At 45.6% G+C, this 20159-nt stretch overlaps 2 protein-coding genes across 6 annotated transcripts in view; one reads left to right on the plus strand and one right to left on the minus strand.

Moving 5' to 3' along the window:
* The window catches only part of EIF2A (eukaryotic translation initiation factor 2A), a 55468-nt gene extending 39929 nt beyond the window's left edge, over nt 1-15539 (minus strand). For 3 of the 5 annotated variants that reach the window (XM_059688145.1, XM_059688143.1, XM_059688140.1), the window contains exon 1: nt 15382-15538. Coding sequence is in view for 3 of the 5 variants with exons in the window: in XM_059688140.1 (XP_059544123.1) it covers nt 15382-15409 (28 nt within the window). In the remaining 2 variants the exon portion in view is untranslated. Of the gene's footprint in view, nt 1-15381 lie in introns of all 5 variants that reach the window. The other 2 variants (XM_059688142.1, XM_059688144.1) reach the window with 2 other exon arrangements.
* Nucleotides 15540-15673: 134 nt separating this feature from the next.
* Nucleotides 15674-20159, plus strand: SERP1 (stress associated endoplasmic reticulum protein 1). The gene is made up of 3 exons (XM_059688146.1): nt 15674-16191; nt 16440-16515; nt 18166-20159. The coding sequence occupies exons 1-3, from the start codon at nt 16108-16110 to the stop codon at nt 18204-18206; spliced, it is 201 nt and encodes a 66-aa protein (XP_059544129.1). The 5' UTR covers nt 15674-16107; the 3' UTR covers nt 18207-20159.

The following is a 20159-nucleotide window of genomic DNA, read 5'->3' on the forward strand; positions in this document are numbered from 1 at the left end:
TGCCATGTCAGGACACAGTAAGTAGTTGGTAGTCTACAACCTGGAGTAGGGCCCTCACTAGAACCCAACCATGCTGGCACCCTGATCTCAGACTTCCAACCTCTAGAACTGTGAGAAATAAATTTGTTGTTTATAAGCTACTCAATTTGTTATAGCAGTCCAAATTAAGACAGGTAATACCCCTCATTTCTATTCCTATAAAGCATATTCATTTAGTCTCTAAGGAGATTACTTCAATAAATCCACTTTCACTATTTTATAAGAAATACTAGAGGTCCGTTGCACGAAATTTGTGTGTGTGTGTGGGGGGGGGGGGCGTTCCTCAGCCTGGCCTGCACCCTCTCAAATTTGGGACCCCCCCAAGGGATGTCCAACTGCCTCTCACAATCCAGGACCGCTGGCTCCTAACTGCTCGCCTGCCTACCTGCCTGATCGCCCCTAACCCCTCTGCCTGCCTGCCTGATTGATCCTAACCACCTCTGTCCGCCTGATCGCCCCTAACTGTTCCCCTACAGGCCTGATTGGCCCTATCTGCTCCCCTGATGGCCTGATTGCCCCTAACCACCTCTGCCTCGCCCAACACCCAGGCTTCGCACCCTCTGGCTGTTCACAGGCACCTAGGACCTGGGCCAGCTTCACCTGGGCCGGCCACAGCAGCAGGGGACCGTGGGCAGGCAGTTTTGCCTGGGCCTCAGCCACAGGTGCCTGGGACCGCAGGGCGGGCGGCTTGTCCCTCTCGCCGCAGGCGCAGCCGCTGGTGCCTGGGACAGTGGGGTGGGCAGTTTGTCCCTATCCCGGGCCACAGGCTGGCTGGTCCTCATTCCTCTCGCATGAGCTCATTTCTGCCTGGCTGGTCCCTAGTCCTCTCTCCCCAGCTCATTTGTGCCTGGCTGGTCCCCATTCCTCTCTCCCCAGTGTTGAGTGAGCATTTCTAGCGCGACGGCATGCAGGCGTGACAACCATTTGCATATTAGCTCTTTATTATATAGGACTAGAGGCCCGGTGCACAAAAATTTGTGCACTTGGGGGGGAGGGGGTCCCTCAGCCCGGCCTGTTCCCTCTTGCAGTCTGGGACCCCTCAGGGGATGACCACCTGATGGCTTAGGCCCGCTACCCAGGGGATTGGACCTAAGATGGCAATCAGACATCCCTCTGGCAGCCCAGCAGCCCTCGGGGGATGTCCACTTGCCAGAGGGGAGCAGACCTAAGCTGCAGTCGGACACCATTAGCGCTGCTGAGGGGGCAGGAGAGGCTCCCACCACCACCGCTGTACTGGCAGCCATCAGCCTGGCTTGTGGCTGAGCAGAGCTCCTCCCATGTGGGAGCGCCCTGACCACCAGAGGGCAGCTCCTGCATTGAGCGTCTGCCCCCTGGTGGTCAGTGTGTGTCATAGTGACCAGTCATTCCCAGTCCTTCTGCTGTTAGGGTCAGTTTTCATATTACCCTTTTACTATATAGGATAGAGGCCTGGTGCATGGGTGGGGGCCGGCTGGTTTGCCCTGAAGGGTGTCCCGGATCAGGGTGGGGGTCCCGCTTGGGTGCCTGGCCAGCCTGGATGAGGGGATGATGGCTGTTTTCAGCTGGTCACACCCCCTTCAGGGTGGGGGTCCCCACTGGGGTGCCTGGCCAGTCTGGGTGAGGGGCTGAAGGCCGTTTTCAGGCTGGCGGGCGACTGAAGCTCCCAGGCTCTTTTCTTTTCTTTTTTATTCTGGGATTTATTTACCTTCTATGGCTGTCACTGGAACTGAGAGCCGGCTCCAGCTCTGAGGCTGTTGCAGGCTGAAAGCAGGTATCTGGGTTTGTTTAGATTCTATAATTTAAACTCTGTTGCCATCACTGGCGCTCTAAGCTCTGAGCCCGCTGGCGGCTGAAAGCAAGTTTCTGGGGTTTGTTTAGTTTCTATAATTGCAACATTGTTGCATTCGGAGCTCAGAGCTGGGCCGCAGCAGGCAGGGAACCTTGGCTTCCTCCATCACTGGATCAAGCAAGCCTCATGTAAGCTTCAGCTGCCTGGCTGCCGGCCGCCATCTTGGTTGGCAGTTAATTTGCATATCTTGCTGATTAGCCGATGAGAAGGGTAGCGAAGTTATAGTTAATTACCATGTTTGTCTATTATTAGATAGGATATGCAAGTACACTGAGATACAACATTCATACTTGTATTACTTCATTCAAATGAAAAAAGTGATTTTAGTGTTACATTTTCACATTTCTATAAATTTTTATTTATTGATTGATTTGAGAGAGAGAGAGAGAGAGGGGGAGAGGGAAACATCAATTTGTTGTTACACTTATTTATGCATTTATTGGTTGCTTCTTGTGTGTGCCCTGACCAGGAATCAAGCCTGCAACCTCTGCATATTAGGATGATGGCTCTAACCAACTGAGTTACCTGGCCAGAGCTATTTTTACATATTTAATCTCATTTTCAGAATGTGTTGATGTTGGAAACAGAATTAGAAGCTGAGTCTAAGTTCAATTTTCTTTGTATCAGCTTAATTTTTCAAGTAACTTTTATAAATAACAACTCAAAATCTTAGCTGTTATTCATGAAAATGTAATTGTGCTATAATAGAAAGGACCTGAACTCAAAGGCAGACTTTTGTTTCTATCTGGCTGTGAATCCCTGGCTATATCACCTCTAAATCTGTTCCCTAATCTGTAAAAATGAAAACATTAGAACAGAGGGTGGTTGTGTGCTTTATATAAACTAGAGGCCCAGTCCACCGATCGGGGCCAGGCCAGCCGGAGGGAGGGGCTGCGGGAAGTTGACCAGCCACAGTGCGTGTCACAGTGACTGGTTGTTCCAGTCACTTGGATTTATATCCTATATAATAAAAGCCTAGGTGGCGTCATGCCCTCATGCAATGCCCTCACACAACGCTGCCACAAGATGGCTGCGCACACAGCGGAGGCAGGGCCCGGTGGCCGCTCCGCATGGTGAGGCCTGGGGGTTGCGCGGCTCTGCACAGCATGGAGGCCAGTCCCGGCATCCCCGCCACCTCACACATAGGAGGCAGATCCCCGCAGAGGAGGCGGGTCGTGGAAAGGGAGGGCAGTTGTAGGCGATCAGGCCAGCAGAGGAGGGCAGTTGTGGGCAATCAGGCCGGCAGGGGAGGGCAGTTGTGGGCGATCAGGCTGGCAGGGGAGGGCAGTTGGGGGCAATCAAGCTGGCAGGGAGAGGTTAGAGGACAATCAGGCTGGCAGGCAGAAGCAGTTAGAGGTAATCCAGCAGGTGAGTGGTTAGGAGCCAACAGTGCCGGATTGTGAGAAAGATGTCCTTGCGGGATTGGACCTAAACTGGCAGCCAGACATCCCCCGAGGGGTCCCAGATTGGAGAGGGTGCAGGCCAGGCTGAGGGACACTGCCCCACACACATGAATTTCGTGTACCGGGCCTCTAGTATATAGATGATGACATCAAAATACAGTATATATTCAAAGCTCTTAAAAATGTAAGGCATGCCTGGGCAGCATGGCTCAGTGGTTGAACGTCAACCTATGAACTAGGTCACAGTTTGATTCCTGGTCAGGGCACGTGCCCAGCTTGCAGGCTCCATCCCAGTGTGGGATGTGTGGGAGGTAGCCAATCAATGATTCTCTCTCATTATTGATCTTTCTACTTCTCTCTCCCTCTTCCTTCCTCTCTGAAATCAATAAACATGTAAGGCATTATTAATATATTTATACTTTCTCAAACTAAGAAAGCAAGTGGGATTAGACACATTCATTTACGAAGTCCCCAATGATAGTAATGTCCTAAAATATTGTGTGAACAAAATTAAAGATGTAATAAGCATAAACATCTATAGAACTAGATTATACTTTTTTTTTTTCCAGCAAATTCCCCCTTTTTTATTTTTTAAATGATAGCGCATGCAAATCAGTGGTAGATTATACTTTTGAAAACGGCTGAATTAGAAGCTTCTAAAGCTGAACCAATTAAGTTCATTCAATATTCAACAAATGCTTATTGGGGGAAAACAACAACAGGAACAAAAAATTACCTCTCAGAGCCTATGTTGAAATACTGGAAAGGTACAACAGGGAGAAAAATCAGCCCTGTCCCTGACCTCATTAATCAAATAATTAGTCAAATATATGGAATTCTATTACTGTTTAGTGCTACAAAGGAAAGATGTAAGGGACTAATAGAGTGAATAATAAAGTTTTTTAAATGGAAGGTTATGGAACATGTTCTTGATTAAGTAATTTGTGTGCTGACATCTGAAGGCTGAATAGCAGTTAACAAGCAAAAGGGAACAGGAACAAGTACAAAAACTCCATGGCAAGAGAGATGACCAAACATCAGAGGAAGGGAAAGAAGGCATGTGTGGCTAGAAGGAGATGGAGTTGGGGAATAAAAAAGGGCTCAGACCAAGCAGAATTTTGTGGCCTAAGTTTGGCAGTACTGGTCTCTCACCGTAGCCTAAGAATGGTGGGAGACTTTAAGAGGAATTTAAGCAGATTTTAAAAACCAGATTTGCATTTTGAAAAGGTCGGTTTAGAGAATAAACTAGACGGGAGTTAAGAGTGGATGTGAAGAGACTAATCAAGGTGGTTCTACAGTAGCCCCATAGGAGAGATTAAGAAAACTTGGGCTAGGGTGGGGCAGTGGAAATGGAAGGCAGAGAATGAGTGTTCAATATGTAAAATATAGAACTAACAAGACTTAGCCTAGAGATTTACTATTCTATGAGCTAGAGTTACTATTTTATGAGCTAGAATTCAGCTATAGCATAAGAGCTGAAAAGAAGAAAAGTTTTACTGAGGTCCATGGCCACAATTACAGCTGCTTCCTTTTCTGCCAGCTATTCACAAATCTTCTACTCTTCTCTTGGATACTAGTAGAGAGGGGCCACTCTTGGCTCCAACTTTAGTCCATATTTCCTTTTCCTTCTCCACGGACAGTTCTCAGATCGCTAATATTCTATCTGAGAATTAATTAACTCAATTTTTAGCTATCAAAAGTAATATAATTTTCACTCCCAAAGAAAATAATTTAAAGTTAGAATGAAAGAAAAAGAACTTGCCTAGCCAGTGTGGCTCAGTGATTGAGTGTTGATCTATGAACCAGGAGGTTTGATTCCCAGTCTGGGCCCATGCCCGGGTTGCAGGCTCATTCCCCAGTGTGGGTGTACAGGAGGCAGCTGATCAATGTTTCTCTTCATCATTGATGTTTCTATCTCTCCCTCCCTCTCCCTTCCTCTCTGAAATCCATAAAGAAATACATTTAAAAATATAAAAAAAGCCCTAGCTGGTTTAGCTCAGTGGATAGAGCATCAGCCTCCGGACTGAGGGGTCCTAGGTTCAATTCCGGCCAAGGGCACATGCCTGGACTGTGGGCTCAATCCCCAGTAGGGGGCGTGCAGGAGGCAGCTGATCATTGATGTTTCTATCTCTCTATCCTTCTCCCTTCCTCTCTGAAATCAATAAAAACATTTAAAAAAATAAAAACAAAAACAAAAAAAACCCCTAGCCGGTTTGGCTCAGTGACTGTAGCATGAAGGGTCCCACGTTCGATTCCAGTCAAGGGTATGCACCTTGGTTGCAGGCTTGATCCCCGGATCTGGTTGGGGCACATTCAAGAGGCAATGAATGGATGTGAGGTATCTCTCTCATGTCATGTTTCTCTCTGTCTCTCCCCCTCCCCTCCACTCTCTCTAAAAATCAATGGAAAAATATCCTCAGGTGAGAATTAACAAAAAAATAATAAAAATTAAAACTATGAAGTTCAATTCTTTAGCATGAAAATTCTTTTTTTTATAATATACTAGGGGCCCGGTGCACGAAATTCGTGCACTGGGTGTGTGTGGGGGGGAGTGTCCCTCAGCCCAGCGCCTGCCCCCTCTCACATACTGGGAGCCCCATCACCCTCCAATCGCAGGATCGGCCCCTTGCCCAGGCCTGATGCCTCTGACAGAGGTGACAGGCTTGGACAGGGGACCCCCATCTCCCCCCGATCACTGGCTCTGGCCCCCGCCCAGGCCTGAGGCCTCTGGCCCAGGAATCATGCCTGGGCAGGGGACCCCCATCTCCCTCTGATCGCTTGCTCCACCCCCCGCCCAAGCCTGACGCCTCTGACCCAGGCTTCAGGCCTGGGCAAGGGGACCATCATATCCCCCTAATCCCCGGCTCCGCCCCCCACCCAGGCCTGATGCCTCGGCCAGAGGAGTTGACCCTCATCACCCTCCAATCACCAATCACCGGATTGGCCCCTTGCCCAGGCCTGAGGCCTCTGGCCTAGGTGTCCGGCCCGGGCAGCGGGGACCCGCAGCTGCAGCGGCCCCGCGATCGTGGGCTCTGCTTTAGGCCCAGGCAAGGGACCCCTAGCTCCTGGGACTGCCAGCTTCGACCGTGTCCAGCTCCCATCACTGGCTCCACCCCTACTTCCTGCTATCACTGGCCAGGGCGGCAAAGGTGCCTGATTCTCCGATCATGGCTGGGGGGCCGCCCCAGGGCCGCCTTTGCCCTGCCCCCCAGCTCTTAGCTCCCCCCTGGGTTTCGGATCACTGTCAGTGGCAGGGGGCTTCTTCCTGCTTTCCCTTTCGCCTCCCTGCATTGTGCCTACATATGCAAATTAACCGCCATCTTGTTGGCAGTTAACTGCCAATCTTAGTTGGCAGTTAACTGTCAATCATAGTTGGCAGTTAACTGCCAATCATAGTTGGCAGTTAATTTGCATATAGCCCTGATTAGCCAATGAAAAGGGTATCGTTGTACGCCAATTACCATTTTTCTCTTTTATTAGATAGGATTTTTATTGATTTCAGAGAGAGAGAGACAGAAACATCAATGATGAGACAGAATCGTAACCTCTTGGTTCATTGGTCAACACTCAACCACTGAGCCACACTGGCAGGGCTAGCATGAAAATTCTTAATCACTTCTTGGCCTTTTGACTATTCTCTTACTACACAGGCAAAATGATGCTATTTCTTATCATCAAAATCAATCATCTGCTGCAATATCATGTACCATACAGTATGGTTTAAAAGAAAACAGGAGATTCTTTTCTTAATACTGTAATTAAGTTTTTAACAAACATTTATTTGAGGGGTTAATAAAAAATGAATTTCCCAAACTAAGGAGTTCAGTTACCAGATTTCACTTTAACTAGGTTATTTAACATTTTGTTAGCCTAATCAGGTCCCTCCCACAAGCTGCAGTGGCAACTGCACACACTGAGAGGTCTCTTTGAGAAACCACATACAGGCATAGGAAAACAAAATGGCATATCGCCAATTAAGCTGCAATGTAATTAGAAAATATGCCATCCTATCTAATAAAAGACAAAAAGGGTAATTTACCGTACCTCCACTACGCTATCCACTGGCTAATGAGTGAGATATACAAATTAACTGCCAACGAAGATGGTGGCCGGCAGCCACGCAGCTGAAGCAAGCAGGAGGTTTGCTTGCTCTAGTGATGGAGGAAGCCATGGTTCCCCGCCTGCCGCGGCCCAGCTCTGAGCCTGAAAGCAACAGCTCCAAAAGCAACAAAGTTTCAATTATAGAAGCTAAACAAACCCCAGATACCTGCTTTCAGCCAGCAGCGGCCTCAGAGCTGGGGAGCCAGTGAAGGCAACAGAGTTTCAATTACAGAAGGTAAATAAATCCCAGAATAAAAAGAAAAAAGAAAAAAAGGAGAGGCTGGGAGTTTCAGTCACAGGCCAGCCTGAAAAAGGCCCTCAGCCCCTCACCCAGACTGGCCAGGCACCCCAGTGGGGACCTCCACCCTGAAGGGGGTGTGGTCAGTCTGAAAACAGCCATCAGCCCCTCATCCAGGCACCCAAGCGGGACCCCCACCCTGATCCAGGACACCCTTCAGGGCAAACCAGCCGGCCTCCACCCGTGCACCAGGCCTCAATCCTATATAGTAAAAGGGTAATATGAAAACTGACCCTAACAGCAGAAAGGCTGGGAATGACTGGTCACTATGACACACACTGACCACCAGGGGGCAGACGCTCAATGCAGGAGCTGCCCCTGGTGGTCAGTGCGCTCCCACATGGGGGAGCTCTGCTCAGCCACAAGCCAGGCTGATGACTGCCAGTACAGCGGTGGTGGTGGGAGCCTCACCTGCCTCCTCAGTAGCGCTAAGGATGTCCGACTGCAGCTTAGGTCTGCTCCCCGCTGGCAAGTGGACATCCCCCGAGGGCTGCCGGGCTGGGCTGCCAGAGGGATGTCTGATTGCCAGCTTAGGGCCAATCCCCCGGGGAGCAGGCCTAGGGCAGCAGGTGGTCATCCCCCGAGGGGTCCCAGACTGCAAGAGGGCACAGGCCGGGCTGAGGGACCCCCCCCCCGAGTGCACAAATTTTTGTGCACCGGGCCTCTAGTATGGTGATATAATCAAACCATGTTTTATTGACTTAACTGCTGACCCCATATGCTTGTGGTGACTGGCAAAAAAGAAAAAGAAAAAAGCTTTGCCCAACTTGGCTTATGTTCTCATGGCACTTGTAATTAGTGACCTTGGTCCTCATACTTGTATTACCATTATCAGTGACCACAATGCTTACCTGGGGAAAACTGAAATTTCAGGGTTTTTTGAAACAAGGCTTTCTTTCCTTTTCTAAATTCTTATTTCATACCTACACCCCAAACTAAGATAGGCAAAAGACCCCAAAGGAGTTGCCAGGCTAAATGCTTGTGTTCTCCATCCCTCAAATTCATATGTTGCAATTTAATGCCTAATTCAATCGCATCTAGAGGTGAGACCTTTGTGAGGTAACGTAAGTGTCCTTATAAAAGAGACTCCAGGGAGGTCCCCTGCCTCTCCTGCCATTTGAGGACACAGAGAAAACAGGACATGAGTGCTCCTGTAGACACTGTATCTACAGGTGCCTTTATCTTGAACTCCCTGGTCTCTAGACTGTGAGAAACAAATTTCTATTATTTATAAGCCTGTGATCTTTTATTATAGGAGCCCAAATGGACTAAGACAGAAATGGGGGGGGGGGTGGAAATCCCACCTAACCCACAGTCTTTCATGTAGATTAATCCAAATCTTACAAGGCAACACTTGACAGAGAAGTCAGTGTGAAACGGGTCATGTCTTTCCTGCTCAATTAGCATTCAGTCTCATATGGTTTACAATTCCTGGTTTCAGTATGTTTCTGGAGAAGTGAAAATCTTGAGTCAAACTAATCAACTGCTTTTTAACACGCACATATTCCCATTTGACATAATGAACACTTTAAAAACAAAAATCCAAAGGTTACATGTGCTATGATTCCATTTATGTAACACTCTTGAAATGGACAAGAGTATCATAACAGAAGACAAATCAGTGGTTGCCAAGGGTTAGAGTTTGAAGCAGGTGTTACATAAAAGGTTGGTATTTTCTTTGTGGTGATGGAGCAGTTCTATATTCTGACAGTGGTGATTACATCAATCTACACATGATAAATTTTCTTAGACTATACACACATATACACAAACTGGTGAAATTCAAACAAAGACTGTAGTTTAGTAAATACTGCTGTGCTATTGTCAATTTTTTGGTTTTGATAACGTACTATGATTATATAAGACTTCATTGGGGAAAACTAGGTGAAGGGTCCATGGAAACTCTATTCAACTGTTTTTGTAACTTCTTATACTTAAATTATATCAAAATAAAGGGTCCATAAAAAGCCTATCTTTTGGGGTAACTGTTTGTTCACAATACAAGAAATTAAACTATAAGTTTTGCAACATTCTTCAAAAATTTTAAGTTAAAATAAAAAATTGAATAGACCAAGATTTTTGTACTAAAGAACATATTCCATGAGACAAAAGTACTCATTAAATTAGACAACCTTCTTTGTACATGATGCTTTAAGATAGATATATCTATTTTAGGGGGGCTAATTATCCACTGAAACCATCACAAAAATCATATTGAGTTGTTCCAGTTTTGTTCATACATATAAACATTATTCAAAACAAGTATTTTACTTCACACCCCCCTTCATAGAAGTATAACTACGAGAAAGTACTGCAAGAGATTTTGGTACCACTAAAAATACTTTACTGGATTTAATCAGTTTGAGTAACTTTTTACACAAATTTAAATAAACAGATATACAAAGTTTATTAGAAGAAACACAAAATCAAGGATCATAACAGAATATAAACTGTATTACAAGTTAACAAAAGCAAAAATATAAATTCAAAACAAATTCTTCAATAATTAGAAGTAACTGAATGAAACAGTGAATAGAATGTGGAGCTACCTTAATAATGTATTGAGACTTGATATGATTTCTTATTTTTAATGATTTCCCTTTTCAATCAAAGGGAATGTGGTGATAATCCAATTAAAAAGAAAAACCTAGAATTTAAAAAGTTTTTTTCATTAAGCAAATAAGTGCCAGACTTTCACAAAAAAATAACTATTTAAAAATAATTATATTAAATATTGTACATACATATTTTTAAAACGTACTATCCTTTCCAGATACTCACGTACAATTTATTGCTATAGGCCTGAGTTAATATGAGAAAACTACTGGGCTTCAACTAACAAGAGTCCTATGGCAGGGATATGGTGATTATTATAATACTAGAGGCCCGGTGCACAAATTCATGCACTGGAGAGGGGTGTGTGTGTGTGTGTGTGTGTGTGTGTGTGTGTGTGTCCCTCAGCCCAGCCTGTGCCCTCTCACAGTCCGGGAGCCCCACAATCGATCGCTCCAAAGAGGTAGGCCCTGCCCACCTGCTGCAGCCCACTGGTCTGTGGCCTGGGCCTCCCTCTTTGGGGCGATCATGGAGTCCCCCTGTTGATTGATCGCACCACTGGCCGGTGGCATGGACCTCCCTCTGCAGGGCAATCATGAGGTGATAGCCGGGCCCCGGAACAATTGCATTACACCTGCCTTGGCTGGCCTGGCACCAGTGGGTGTCATAGCGTGGTCATCCAAATGGTCGTCAGATGGTCATTCTGCTGTTCGGCTGTTCGGTCAATTTGCATATTATGCTTTTATTATAAATAATACTTTTTTTCAATCTTTACATTCACTGAAGTATATATCAATTTTGAAAAAATGACTTAATTTTTAAAAAAATATATTTTATTGAGTATTTAGAGAGAAAGGGAGAGGGAGAGAGAGAGTTAGAAACATCAATGAGAGAGAAACATCGATCAGCTGCCTCCTGCACAACCCCTACTGGGAATGTGCCCACAACCAATGTACATGCCCTTGACCAGAATCGAACCTGGGACCCTTCAGTCTGCAGGCTGACGCTCTATCCACTGAGCCAAACCGATTAGGGCTTAATCTACACTAATAAAAGAGAAAAATGGTAATTGGCGTACGACGATACCCTTTTCATTGGCTAATCGGGGCTATATGCAAATCAACTGCCAACTATGATTGGCAGTTAACTGCCAACTAAGATTGGCAGTTAACTGCCAACAAGATGGCGGTTAATTTACATATATAGGCACAATGCAGGGAGGTGAAAGGGAAAGCAGGAAGAAGCCCCCTGCCACTGACAGTGATCGGAAACCCAGGGGGGAGCTAAGAGCTGGGGGGCAGCCATGGCCCCCCAGCCATGATCGGAGAATCAGGCGCCTTTGCCGCGCTGGCCAGTGATAGCAGGAAGTAGGGGTGGAGCCAGCGATGGGAACTGGACATGGTCAAAGCTGGCAGTCCCGGGAGCTAGGGGTCCCTTGCCTGGGCCTAAAGCGGAGCCCACGATCGCGGGGCCGCTGCAGCTGCGGGTCCCCGCTGCCCGAGCCGGACGCCTCAGCCAGAGGTGTTAGGCCTGGGCAGGGGCGGAGCCTGCAACCACGGGGAGCTGGGGGTCCCCTGCCCAGGCCTGACACCTCTGCCGGAGGCCTCAGGCCTGGTCAAGGGGCCGATCCGGTGATTGGTGATCGGAGGGTGATGAGGGTCAACTCCTCTGGCCGAGGCATCAGGCCTGGGCGGGGGGCTGAGCCAGGGATTGGGGGGATATGATGGTCCCCTTGCCCAGGCCTGAAGCCTGGGTCAGAGGCGTCAGGCTTGGGCGGGGGGTGGAGCAAGCAATCAGAGGGAGATGGGGGTCCCCTGCCCAGGCATGATTCCTGGGCCAGAGGCCTCAGGCCTGGGCGGGGGCCAGAGCCAGTGATTGGGGGGAGATGGGGGTCCCCTGTCCAAGCCTGACACCTCTGGCAGAGGCGTCAGGCCTGGGCAAGGGGCCGATCAGGTGATCAGAGAGTGATGGGGGTCTACGCCTCTGGCTGAGGCATCAGGCCTGGGCAAGGGGCAGAGCCAGCAATCGGAGGGGGCTGGGGGCAGAACTAGTGATGGGGGGAAATGAGGGTCCCCTGCCCAGGCCTGACACCTCTGTCAGAGGCGTCAGGCCTGGGCAAGGGGCCGATCCTGTGATTGGAGGGTGATGGGGGTCAACGCCTGAGGGCTCCCAGTATGTGAGAGGGGGCAGGCTGGGCTGAGGGACACTCCCCCCCCCCCCCCACACACACACCCAGTGCACGAATTTCGTGCACCGGGCCCCTAGTTTTTAATAAATTATCTCAATGGCCTCAACTAAGCAAGCTGACTAGACAGTATGGGTTTCATGTAAGGCCACTGTTGTTTGGCATCCAATCCTCCCTCCTTTTTTAGATTACTCTAATTTTCCTTTGAAAACTATCCAGGGGTTAGAATATAACTTGGTCCTGGTGATCTGATTTAAAAATGACTGAATCAAAGATGAGCAAGAGTCAAGCCAAGCTAAAGACAGCCAGCCTTATGACTAGCAACAATGTGCTCTTTCCTTTGGGGCTACTGATTTGGTTGAATGCAAACCTTGAACTATCATGTAGAATGTTAGCCTGAGAATGAATTTAACTGTGAAGAAATCAAGAGACAGGGATGAGAAAAACAGATTTTTGGAGTCATGCAAATACCTAGATGCAACAATACTGAAGCTTTAAGGTTACATAAAGTTTTCTAAAAAAAAATCCCCTTGTCATTTCCAATTAAGTCATGACTAATACAATTTACTGGATAATCTCTAAATTATTCACAACTACAAATCCCATGAGTATAAGTTTTAAAAAGATTCTGGAAGTAAAAGAATCTATTGTTAACTAAAATATCTATACTAAAAGTGTTTAAAGATATAATCATGTGGATGAAAAAGAGGAGTCCTATGGAAAGTAATCTCACAGGGTGATCAGATCATAAATTGCTAACTGGGAAGTCATGGTGGGTAGTCATGTCCAGACATATAACATTTTAGTAAAAGGTTTATCTTTGCCTTAAGCAATCCCTGTCCATTGTTTCTGTGCATCTACATTAACACACCTTTGAAATATGCACCCTTAAGCATTTAATATTCTAAAATTGTGAGTAGCATACAAATTACGTTTATAAAGCTAGAGGAAAAAAACCTAATCTCTATGTATAAAAGCCTAAGCGACTGAACAACCGAATGACCAGTTGATAGGTCGTTATGACGCGCATTGACCACCAGGGGGCAGACGCTCAACGTAGGAGCTTCCCCCTGATGGTCAGTGTGCTCCCACAGCCAACCTCCTGCAGTCCCACTGGCCAACCTCCCGTGGTCTCTTCTCCTGGCCAGCCAACCTCCTGAAGTCCCTCCCCCCGGCCAGCCAACCTCCCACGGCCCCAATCGGCCCTGATCGCCCGCCAGGCCAAGGGACCCCACCTGTGAATGAATTTGTACACTGGGCCTCCAGTTTAATTATATAGTTGTGCCTTTTAAATAGTATCTGCCTGGCATATTATCTAACAAATTATAGTCAGTATTTGATAAATGTTTGATGAATAAACTATAGTAGACAGGTTGAATGTGAGTGGGCACAGTACATAATAACAAAGATCTTAAAATGTAGTATGATGTAGATCAAGCTTGTCAGACTCAGGGCCCGCAGGCCGCATGCAGCCCACAATGAATATTTTTGCAGCCCAGCCAATATAACGGTATATAAGGAACATTTTAATAAAAATTTCCTAACTTAATTTTTACAATATCCTGTTATACATAATTATTAATAAACTAGAACGTTTACTAATGACTGATTACTATAATCATGTTGCATTTATTTCCCTTACGCACCTTATGTGCAGGCACACCATTTCTCTCCACTAATACTAGTAGCAAATATTTTAGCAGCCGATTGCCACGTCATTAGTCTTGGACTGACTTGTTTTGTGTGCGCAACAGGAAATATTTCGCTTTCAGAGAACAAGAAAAATAGGTTTATTTGCGTTACACTTATTAATTTGTGCAGTTATTCGGTGTCTGGTAAGTTAATGTTCAAGAAAAAAATATTAATTTTTATTAAAATGTTCTATTATTTTATGTTAACGATTACTCATTTATTTCAGCCCTTTGTATTCAGCATGTCTCTATCGAAATAAACCTATGTTTCTATGAAAATTGAAGCTTTTGGTTTTTTTGCGGCCCACATCAACTTAAACCTTCTTTATTTGGCCCGTGTTAGCCTTTGAGTTTCACATGCTTGATGTCGATCTTAAAATGTAGAAGAATTGAAGTTAAAAAGGTTCCTTTCATGTCTCAGGTAGAAATAATCCTTTTCCATAAAAGTAAACATCCTGTCTCTTAATGACTTTCTTTTCCTTCTACATAAGTTATTAAGCCGCTGGTGATTTAATCAAAGCCGTCTTTTCCCCTCTCAATTGCCCCCTCCTTATTTGATGCTCACTTGAGACTCCCAGCCATTACCCTAGTCCAGAGTCTTCCCTGACACTGTCCAAGACTAAGTTTATTATCTTCTCCAACATTATAAACTCTGCGTCAGCTTCAAAATCTCAGGAATCCTCTAATATTCTAATGCTAAAATGCTCATAACCATTTCAACACCAAACAGTGCTATATTATCTCCATAATGCTCACTGCTACCATCCCAGACCACACGTACTGCCACAGTTCCACTCTTTTAAGTCCTACAAATTTCATCAAGGCGAGGAGTACAAAACTTGGTATTACTTAAATTCACGTGTTCTTCCTGTGTGGTCATTCTAGTGAACTTAGCCATGTGTTTATATTTTTTCCTTATTACAAAGCTAAATGATTTCACACGGTCAACAAAGCCTGTCAACAGATAAGGGTTCCTACAATACTAGGATTGCAAACCCAGGGTAACAAACTCAACTAGCATTTTCAGTTATCACCCTTCCTCTAATCCCGCAGAACTTGAAACGGCAGGAAAGAATGATGGATGAGCAAAAGGGAAAGGAAACGCAGAAGCGCAGAGGCGGGACTTCACTTCCGATTGCCACGCAACACGAAAAAACCCAAAGGTCCCTCCGGCTCTTTCGCAATCTACGAGAAAAAGGCCGTATCGGACTCCAAGCCCAAGGACAAAGACACAAAAAAGAAACTGCTCTGAAGAAACAGACCCTTGCTGGTTCAGAACTCACCTGTTAGAAGCGGCGTGGACGGCGCCATCTCGTCCCGGAAAAAGAAAACTATGCACTCGGGTCAGAGTTTACGAGGGCCAAACCCGGCCTCTACACGTCCACTCCGGCGTGGGCACCGCAATTTAGTATTTCCGGGGTCACCAGCCTCGGGGCCAATTCACTTCCGTTTGGAGATTGTAGCAGCGAAGGAGCCTCAAGGCGCACGCGCAGCTCTGGGGGGGGTGTGTGGGCGGGGGGAACACATTTTTACAGAACTTGGGAGGGCTGGGCTAGGGCCCCTGCGCCCGCCTTCACCCTCCCTCTCCCCCTTCTGCCGGTGGGGCCCGCACTTCCGCGGGGCGGAGTTCTCCCAGTGCTGACGTTGGCAGCCGAACCGAAGTAGTTCGAGCTGACGGGTTACGAGGTCCACTTGTTTCGTTTCTTCCTCTTTCACTCCACGCTCCCGGTGGCGGCGGCGGCGGCGGCGGCGGCGTTGCGAGCCTCTTCCGGGCCTGCTGTCCTCCCGCGCTCCAGCCTCGCTCGCCGGCGCTCCCAGGTTCCCAGGCAGCCGGCGGCCCACGCCCGCCTGCGCTCAGCACCGCGTTTGCAGCTCTCAGGCCCAACCTAGCGCCCGCCTGAGAACCTCCCGGTTCCCGCGGCGCGGCACCGGGAGCGGGGCGTCGCAGCGGTCCGAGGGGGAGCGAGCGAGGCCAAGGGGTGGTTTGGGTTAGTGGTGGCGCCGCGAAGATGGTCGCCAAACAGCGGATCCGTATGGCTAACGAGAAGCACAGCAAGAATATCACCCAGCGCGGCAACGTAGCCAAGACCTCGGTAAGGAAAGAGCGGACGCGCCTCTGTGCTGCAGCCGGAGCTGAGGCCCGAGTCTAGGGCCGCGTCGAGTCCTCCCCAGACCCGGCCGGCTGTGGGGGCCCGAGGCCGCGAGCTGGACACTAAATTGGGGGTTTGGGGAAGGGGGTGCCGGAGCTGGGCGGGTCGGGAACGGAGGAGAGACTCCGCTGTGGGAGTCCTGGGTCGCAGTGGATTTTTGCATTTGAAACGGTGGGTTTTCCTTTTTGCAGAGAAATGCTCCCGAAGAGAAGGCGTCTGTAGGACCTTGGTTATTGGCTCTCTTCATTTTTGTCGTTTGTGGTTCTGGTAAGTGCTCTGGGGGCCACGTCGGGTGGGAAGTGGGATGACGGGTTTAGGATGACGTGGTGACCTCTCAGTGGGAGTCTGAACCGCGTAGTTCTCTACCCACCTGCCGCGCGCTCCACATAATTCTCTTTCATCCGAACAAATTTACTTGTCCCACATATGCACAGAGGGTGATGCTCCAGAAACTTCTCCCAGCTTGACTTGTGCCCACAGGATACTAGAAAAGGAGGTCGTCAGGTCCTTAGTAATGATCAAGCTGGAAGAAATGTAGAGCAGAACAAAAAACGAAAACATCTCAGAGAAGGAAATAGGATGGTTTGCTATTCCATTATCAATTCCTTTGCAAAAAAAAAGAAGCTTGAACATTATGTACATATGGATGTTCTAACTTAATTTAACATGTCCCAGAATCTAACATCTTTATGTCAAAAGCTAGGTGTATTTTAGGGTAAAGCTAGTGCGAAGAACTGATTCACTATAGAAGAAACGTGGCAATTTAATATGTGACAAATGGTTTTAGATTAATAAAAGAAACATTTGGCATATGGTAGAAAAATTCGTTATCAGGGCAGCCTGCGGTTAGCTATAGATTCTTGCCTCTGCAAATGCATTACAGAATATCATTTATTATCTTATATAAGCTGTTGATATTGAAGTACATGTTTCTTCATTTCAAATTCTGACATTCTAACTTTATTGGGGTTTCTTTTAAACATTTCACTTTGCCTGTCTCCTAAACTTACCAGTTGGAAGCTTTCCTGATAAATGGCCAAGAGCCAAGCAATTTATATAACCTAAAGATGATTGAATTTCAGCCTTGTGAGAATGAGGAAACATGCATGTTACAGGCCAGGCCTTCAGAGGACATGTAATATCTAGTGATAAACCAAAATAATTCGGTGCTTGAAAAACCTGTTTGCTTTGGTACTTTAAGTTCTTTCTGAAATGTTGTTGTCAAACTCTCTGGGACATTTAAATAGAAAACTCAGAAGCTGAGATTTTAAAAAATAACTTAGTGGACATTTATGGTAGGCCTGTCTTCATTTCTTATTACAATGAAGTTACATAATATTTGCAAGTTACTTAAGGGTACCCTACCTTAACATTGCGTACCGCATAGAAATCTCTAAGACATACGCCAGGGACCGCACGTTATTGGGCAAACTGCACGTTATTTAAATCATCATAACGACAGATCATAATGCACTTTAGGTGTTGTTTTTCAATAATTATAACATTTTTATTTACAAAAACAAACAAAGTTTCTAGTACTTTAGGGGCTACGTGTTCGGACCATAGGTTCAAGCTTACAACCCAGCTGTTGGCTATGATTGTGCTTGGGAGGGCCCTGCCCTCCAGCTGGGACTTACACGTGGCAGTGAGAGGACCCTGTCCTTTCATTAGTCTGAGGCTTGAACCTGGACAAAACATTGTAACCGCGCCCCACAGCGGACAAGACAGTGTGTTGACATCTAAGGTCCATAACAGATGGCGCGTGAAAAACGAGAACACTCGTGAGCGGTCCTTAACAGATGGCGCGCGATACACGCGAAACCTCCTGAGCGGTACGCAATGTGATAATAAATATTTGCCCCTTGCCAGACCAATTTATTCAAATCATGTTTTAATATTTGTTCTTTCTCTTTACAGCAATTTTCCAGATTATTCAAAGTATCAGGATGGGCATGTGAAGAGACTGACCTTAAGATGTTTCCATTCTCCTGTGAATTTTAACTTGAACTCATTCCCGATGTTTGATACCCTGGGTAAAAACAATTCAGTAAATCATCCTGCCTCAGAATGACTTTTCATATCATCATTCATGTGTCATTCCAAGGTTTTTTCACAAGTCATTCCAAATTTTCTAGTTCATACCACAGTGCCTTGCAAAAGCACCACATGAATAAAGCAATAAAATTTGATTGTTAAGCTACCATAGTGGACCCTACTTATTCAGTCATTAAAGAGTAAGTTTTTTAATGTGGTTATTAAAACAGTATACAGTATAGGTAATTAGATTAAGTCTGTGTGGACAGGGTCTAGATTTTGTTAACTAATGAGTACATGTAGTTAGCTTAATTTAAAATTTGGAAACTTATGGTTTTTATATAGCTAGGCACTTATTACAATATCTTGAATTGAAAGCACACTCCCATATAGGGTCATGGACCTGTACTGTAATAAGGTGCTTATAAATGGAACAACTATACAGTTAGCCTAGTTTTCCCACAATCTATAGCACGTAGGAAATTCTAAAAGCTTCTAAACGCCTAATGTAAAAGGAGATGCTTATAGCCATGTTTACTTTAATATTATTTCTGGTACACTACCTTGGATTTTGCATGAGTGAATATACTAACCTGAGATGCCATAAGAAAACAACTTGGTTGAGCATTTTGTAATTTAGTCACTTCAGTTTCACTAAAACCTATCATGGTGGAGTACAGTCAGGAAAGGTTTGTTTATCTCACCAGTGATTTCATCAGAATTTAATGTATCAAAGAGGTCTACTATGGTAGACAGAGTCTAAGAGGAAAAATATGACTAAAAATGGATGCCTCATCAGGACATACTATTGAGCCCAATGTGCCATAAGACATCTTAGCATGTTATTAGCACTTTTAACATCAAAAAGGCACAACAACTAAAAAGTTACACCTAGTTTGGAAATGTTTTTTCTAGATTTATGATTAAAATTGTTGGGGTTCTAGATACATCAGACTAATGTATCATCTGGAATTAAATGGATTTACTGATAAGGGATCAGTCCTTAGTTTTCCCTTTGTTGTATGATTTTATAGGTTAGGATCAGACTTCCATTGTAATGGTAAGGGGGAGTAAGAAGGCAGATTTGGGGTTTTCTGGTACTGTTAAAAACTGAAAGTATTGGCTATTTAAATACTTAGCCATAACTTGATGAAAAAAACCTGAGAGATGTCTGTTAATTGGAAAGAAAGCTGCTTCTTTGCTTTGTTTAATTGCCTCAGGATATTTCTTTTAAAATAAGCTGTTTTAAGAGGAACAGAAGGGAAATCTGCTACTTTGTCTATACTCAGTGTGAACTTCAGAGAGAGCTTCTGATGCCCCAAGGTATGGGAGAGAGTGTGGGAGGGGAGTGGTAAGGCTTGTCAGGAATTTGACTACTCTAGAATAGGAAAAGAATCAGCTGGCCTGGGGCCAGCAGGTTTTATCTTCATTGTTACCTGCCTTTCTCACCCAGGAAGTCAACTCCTATACTTGTTTCCCTCTTTGAAACAAGTATCTTGGTTAATTCTATTTTATTGTAACTTTTAAAATGAAAGTTATTGTTCTGAGTTCATAGCAGGTGCCTTATTCTTTGCTTTGAGTCAAACCATTCCATATCAGAATTTCCCTTGGTGTATCATAGGTAATTGACTTTAAGATGGTGGTGATGTCTTTTAATATACAATGTCTATTAATTTGACTGTTAAATTGTTATAGCTAGCAACCATTTTACATATGTAAAGTTGCATTCCCTTTGTATTTCATGTGTAATTTTCCAATTGAGTGCATTTTATATTAAGGATGGATTATGCATGTTTGGGTCAATGAAAGCTTATTTGATTTGTTCTTTAAAAATAAAAGTTCCCTGGATATTTTATGCCTTCTAAAAGAAAATGATT

This window comes from Myotis daubentonii, chromosome 3 (genome assembly GCF_963259705.1).
Source record: "Myotis daubentonii chromosome 3, mMyoDau2.1, whole genome shotgun sequence".
Lineage (NCBI taxonomy): Eukaryota > Metazoa > Chordata > Mammalia > Chiroptera > Vespertilionidae > Myotis > Myotis daubentonii.

Bases quoted from the DNA above. Each gene is read 5' to 3' on its own strand.
- SERP1 (XM_059688146.1), top strand. From the start codon at position 16,108: ATGGTCGCCAAACAGCGGATCCGTATGGCTAACGAGAAGCACAGCAAG. The intron at 16,192-16,439 runs GTAAGGAAAGAG...TCCTTTTTGCAG, and splicing joins GCAACGTAGCCAAGACCTCG to AGAAATGCTCCCGAAGAGAA. The intron at 16,516-18,165 runs GTAAGTGCTCTG...TTCTCTTTACAG, and splicing joins TTTTGTCGTTTGTGGTTCTG to CAATTTTCCAGATTATTCAA.